The following is a 6,375-nucleotide window of genomic DNA, read 5'->3' as shown; positions in this document are numbered from 1 at the left end:
TTGTATCTTCCAATTTGAACGCCTTGATGCCATACTTATGTGCTTTGCCAGGAAGGTATTGCCGAAATCGTAAACGACCACGGAAAGGTATTATACTTTCATCAATAACAAGGTTTTTTCCAGCTGGTTTATTTCGTTTAAAGGTTACAATTGATTCCTGCAAGAGTTTGCCAACTTTAAAAGTTTTAGACACTGTTTCAGACAACTGAGCGTTATCTGCAAAGTGAATACATTTTATCAAGATCTAGAACCGGTTACGAGTCATAACGTGTGGAACGAATGGATTTTTGAACAAGGTAGTTGCTTTCCAATAGTCCTCCATTGAAGGGTATTTTACTATACCCATATACATGACTATGGCAAGAAACTCCATGATCTCCTTACGATTCGTATCCTTCCACTTATTCATCCTGCTGCTGCTGCGAGTACTAATCCCACATATTTGATAATTAGCATTTCTATTTGTCTCTTCAACAATAATATCCAAGATATCATCGGCCAAAAACTTTCTATAATACTCAAATGGCGAGCCGGCATCATGTTGCGAAGCATAGGGTAGACTTATGCATCCCTCAAAATTTTTCAAAGTCGCTCCGGTGGCAGGCGAATCCCATTCTGTCGTAGTTCCCGTCTGATGTTCATCTACGATATTACCAAAACTCACATCTTGGTCTTCTAGAAAACTGTCATCACTCGATGTATCACTGCTGGAATCTGGGATGTACGATTCTTCATCTGGACTAAAATCTTGTCCGCTATCACTGGAATCTTCTGCTGATTCCAACACCTCCCATATTTCCTCGAAATTCATAACTTCACAACTTCACTTCACTTTCTCACTGAATACTTGAACTGTTTGCTATGAACTCTAGCTTTACACTGATTTCCATTTCGCAATGTGATCACCGGTGATACACATTGCAAAAAATAAATAACAGTTAAAAAAAAACAGCAAGTGTTCACCGGTGATCACAGCAAAAAAAAAAAACAATCTCAAACGCGTCGGGAGCATGACTTTTATTCATGGTAAAAAAATCCCGTTGTAACTCAAAGCACAACTTGTATTTTTTTGCTTGGCAACTGGGAATAGTTTTTTGTTGTGATTACCGGTGATACATTGGCAGCCAACGTGTTAATATTGTGTTGAAAATCATTTATTTGCGATTTTTCTACATATTTTTTTTTTCAATGTAACGCAGCTTGATAAACAACATTTTTTGATTTATGTTCCGATGCGTAAATGTACAGAGAAGATGGTTTTCCATATCGTGAAAACGCACGTATGGCTGGCCGTGTGATAAACTTGGCATTTCCAGATTTATGCCACATACCTGTGTCCTGTTGATTGTCATCGCAAATGCAATTTTCTCTGGAAACTGAATACGTTCGGATTGAAATGGCAAATCGTTGAAACTCAAAGGAGTTCGTAGAATCAAAAATTCCTCCCCCTTGTATTCCATAGTTGGGTCACAATCAGTCCAGTTTCATTACACAGTTTCGGCGCATGAAGATTGCGAAACATAATAATGATAGATCCAACATTGAGACGTGGCGGCATACCAAGCCTCTCCAAGATTTTAGAAATTCCACTGCATCACGGCTTCGTATTCATTGTCAAGACGATCGAACGATTTGTATTAGTGCGAATCTCTCGGAATTTGGCTTTGAATCTTTCAATTTAAGTCATTAATATCGGTGTTTATGGCAGCTAAAATTGCGCGTGCACTCAAGCAATCGTAGTTACGATAACACTGAGGAACAATGTGAAACAAAATTTTTGTTGCTTTCGATTTTACAGCTGTTTTAGAGTTATTTAGGCATGTTAAATTCAAATCCGAAGTCAGTTTTCTTCTATCACGTCAAGTTTTTTTGCTACAGCTTATAGTAATGAGACCACTCCCTGCAGTGTGCTGCTTAGATCATAAAACGGGGTACGCTCTTCTCTAGACGGAAGTTTAATTTTTTTTTTGGAATAAGTGAATATCGCTGTAGGAGAATATCAGCAGGTTCATGCTTGTGACGACAATCGTCTAGACGGTAGTTGGGACATGTATGAACCTGTCGTTGGTGACCTACGGCGTCATTCTCTTCTTCCCATACGAGCAAGATCAGTTTCGCGCGAGATTGTGTGGTGAGACGTCGTTTGTGCTCATACGTTACGTCCGGTTTTTTAAAGAAGGATTTTTTTTACATTTATTTCTGAGAACAACTTCTCTTTCCTTTAGATCATGTCTGTCTCTGGCATTTCACGTCGAAGATGTATAAACAGTGCTGATTCGTTTTGCTATATTTGTGGCAGTTTTACTATTTCAAGTCAAAGGAGAAACATTAGTCCATTTGTCAGGCAAGCCTATTTAGCGTATTTTAAAATGTAAATCGGTGATCAGGATAAAGCTTGGGCTCGAGAGTTCACGAATGTGGACTAAGGGACCCCTTAATAAAATGCCATTTGGTATACCAATGAGTTGGCGAGAGCCCAGAGATCATTCAAGTGACTGTTATTTCTGTATGGTGAAAACGTCAGGTTATAACAAAAAAAAATAAATGTAAGATAGAGTATCCTAGTTTACTATCGGCTATACGCCCAGTGCCTCATTCAGCTGAAATCCCAGTGCCAAGCTTCAGAGCTGATGGCATCCAGACTGTATGAAAAGAACTTGCTTGAAAAAGGAGCTACGGTATCCTACTTTATCCTAACTTTGTCCTCTGAAGGGGACTGTTCCAAGTATTTAATTTTGGCATTTCCTGGACTGCCTTTTGAAAAGATAAAGGCTGGTGTATTTAATGGTCCACAGATTCGGCAACTCGTTAAAGATGAACATTTCATCGAAACAATGACAGAACTCCAAAGAACGCTTGGTTGGCATTCAAAACCATCATCAAAAATTTTCTTGGAAATACTAGAGTAGAGAACTACATTGATGTATGAATGTTCGTACGATGAATGATGGTACGATCACGAATGACTTGCGTCTTTCAATCGTTTTTTTATTACCCTTTTTGGGATTTTCTTTTGGCGCTATTGACAATTATGTTTTCTCCTTCGCACTCATTCAAATAAATCAAGAAATGAAAGAAACTTTTTTTCATCACATGTAGGTAAACAAAAAATAACCCGAAAACGTGCGTTGGTGTTAATGCTTAGAGAAAAAATTAGTAGTTGTATTGAAATATTTGACAAAAGTGGGTAGCCCTGGTTGGCAGGGTGAGTGTACATATTTACATACATACATATGTTGCATGTAGATAAATTTACAAATATTATGCGTATGCTCTATCATATTTGTTTACATCATGCACACATACATATATGTAATTATATATGAGCACATGTGCGACCGCTTGATTTTGTAATATGATATTAAAACTTTTAATGTAAATGTATAAATTTAAAACTAATTACCTTAAACTTATATGAGTTATTTGGGTAATAATATACACTTTACTCTTTTATATATTTTTAACGATTTTATGGAATCATCATGAAATACATAGGTAAATTTTAAATACATACATACATACACACTTATATACTAAGTATATGCTTTGATACTAAATAAATAACGATCATCTATAGATTATATGCCTCGTCAGTTGCGCGTAGAAAATAAACGAATATGTAGGCGTACATATCTTTACATTGAAATTAGCATTTTATTTTTCATTTAACACCGAAAATGCTCAATTCTGCTTTTTTCGAGTTCCCTACTGCAAAACACGCTTAAAATGTGTCTGTGGTGAAACTCCCTCATCTCTGCCGAGTACCCTTTCGAAAAGTTACGATATCTAATACCATGTTCAGACCGACACTTAATCACACGATTTCGGCTGTTGAATGGATTATCCCACTAATCTTACAAATTTATCAAGATTTCGCCATACAAAAATGACAGTTCCAAATCACTTCATTGAAATGATTCGAAACTGATCCACGCTAAATCTCTCTGTGCGACTCTGATTTTGCGAAATCTACTTGTCAGCACTGGAAATCTGTTACATTATCACAGCTGATTTAGGCACTTCAAAGCGAAAAAAAATGTAAACAAACAATTTTTTTTAAAGCAATGAATCTAATTTCACCTGAAAATCGACTTAACAAATGAAAAAATGCATCCATTATTTCTATTATATGGAAAATATTAAAAAAAACGACGGCTTTTATTTCAAAATACTATATGACAATCTTTTCATTTGATATACAGTGGCTCAAACGCATAATCGGACAGTGGTTTTTTATATGAAAGTTTATTTTAATTGAAAGAAAAAAGCCAGAAAAAAGAACAACAATGATTCAATTTTTATGGTGAGTATTCTCCAATCTCTCATTTTTCATAATACAAAAAAAAACAACAAGAATAAATCATTTTTACAAAACAAATTTAACAAAAGCAAAATAAATCAGAATTCTTGGGCACAAACAAATAATCGGACACTAAACAATATTGTCATAATAGTGCAAAAGAAGAAACAAAAAAATGCCGTTACATTGTTAACAGTTATCATATTTGACGTGATGAACATTGTGAGATTTTTTGTTGAAGTTTGCACGTGATGGCACCTGTAGGTAAACACTTAGGATTAGAAATACGCCAACTGAAATAGTCGGGAAAGGAAAATCTACGGTACACGATATAATTAAAAGGTATAGGGACGAATTTAGATTGGAATATAAGTCACGGCATGGTCAAGGGAAAAAGATATCAGCAAGAGAAGAGCGCAAAATATTAATAGAAATTAAGAAAAATCCTTTTAAGCCCGTTAAAGAGTTGAAAATAGGGTTGGAGGAAAGATCTGGAGTTACAGTATGTGATGAGACGGTACGTAATGTTTTTCGTAGAAATGATTTCCATGGTAGAATCGCTCGGAATAAGCCGTTCATTAGCAACAAGAACAAGAAGCTAAGAATCGCTTTTGCTAAAGACTATTTACTTAAATCGCCTGAGTTCTGGAACACGGTAAGTTATAGAAAACAGTTAAAAATTACAAAAACTAAATTATATTGTACAATTTATAGATTCTTTATACAGATGAGAGTAAATTTAATTTACACGGATCGGACGGCAAGTCTTATGTATGGCGAAAGCCAAATCAAGAATTTGCTATTAAAAATACTAAGGGCACAGTTAAACATGGAGGAGGTTCAGTTATGGTTTGGGGCTGCATGTCAAGTGCTGGTGTAGGCAATTTGTGTTTCGTGGATGGAAAAATGGACAGATTTGGATACCTCAACATTTTGAAAGAAAATTTGAAGCAGAGTGCGGAGAAGCTTGGTATTTTGGAAAACTTTGCATTTTACCAAGATAATGATCCGAAGCACAAATCGAACGTTGTACAGATGTGGTTGATCCACAACTGCCCCAACCTGCTCCAAACACCTGCCCAAAGTCCAGACCTAAATGTCATTGAACATCTTTGGGATGAACTGGCCAGAAGAGTGTACAAAAGCAAATTCAAAACTCTAGATGAATTTAAAGAAGGACTTTTAGAGGCTTGGCATTCAATTGAGCCAGAAGTTTGTAAAAATTTGGTCAATTCTATGCCCAGAAGACTGCAAGCTGTAATTGACTCTAAAGGATACCCCACAAAATATTAAACCTCATATTGAGCATTTTTTGGTTGCTTCTTTTGCACTATTATGACAATATTGTTTAGTGTCCGATTATTTGTTTGTGCCTAAAATTCCGATTTATTTTGCTTTTGTTAAATTTGTTTTGTAAAAATGATTTATTCTCGTTGTTTTTTTTTGTATTATGAAAAATGAGAGATTGGAGAATACTCACCATAAAAATTGAATCATTGTTGTTCTTTTTTCTGGTTTTTTTCTTTCAATTAAAATAAACTTTTATATAAAAAACCACTGTCCGATTATGCGTTTGAGCCACCGTACATATCTTCACGAAATTCGGCATAGATTTTTGTAGAGGGCAACGCTATAATCTTCGAACAAATTTTTTAGATCGAATCCCTATAGCAGATATCTGTCTTACAAAATTATAATAAAGATTTCATAACAAATTGTTCCTTATTAAGCAACCCTAATCGAAGGATATTTATATTATATCAAATAACAGTTAGAAAGAATAAAAAAATGTTGTCCTTTGGATGAAAACCGTTGATCGGTTACGTTTTTAGATTTTGTTATACATTGCTACATATATTGAAATGCGTCTTGAAGGGTATTATAGGTCAGAGCAGCCGAAGCTTTGTCACAGTGCCGCTCAATATATATATGCCGTGTAGTATTGTCGTTTCAGTGAAAAAAGTTACAAACATACAGTTAAAGCAAATAAAAACGCTCTCTAAACGTACATAAATATATGAGCAAATGAAACTTTTTAATGCACGTTTTCAGGTTAGCGAATAAGCCGTAACTTA

General features: G+C 35.2%; 1 protein-coding gene across 1 annotated transcript; it reads right to left on the bottom strand.

Moving 5' to 3' along the window:
* Positions 1-244: 244 nt before the first annotated feature.
* On the bottom strand, positions 245-811 carry LOC125779701 (uncharacterized). The gene has a single exon (XM_049460974.1). The coding sequence runs from the start codon at positions 809-811 to the stop codon at positions 245-247; it is 567 nt and encodes a 188-aa protein (XP_049316931.1).
* Between the last annotated feature and the right edge of the window lie 5,564 nt (positions 812-6,375).

The sequence above is a fragment of the Bactrocera dorsalis genome, chromosome 6 (assembly GCF_023373825.1).
Source record: "Bactrocera dorsalis isolate Fly_Bdor chromosome 6, ASM2337382v1, whole genome shotgun sequence".
In the NCBI taxonomy this organism is placed as follows: domain Eukaryota; kingdom Metazoa; phylum Arthropoda; class Insecta; order Diptera; family Tephritidae; genus Bactrocera; species Bactrocera dorsalis.
The sequence above is the reverse complement of the archived record's forward strand: the minus strand, read 5'-3'. Positions and strand labels throughout refer to the sequence as shown.

Excerpts from the sequence above, each read along its gene's own strand:
- LOC125779701 (XM_049460974.1), bottom strand. The coding sequence starts at position 811 with ATGAATTTCGAGGAAATATGGGAGGTGTTGGAATCAGCAGAAGATTCC.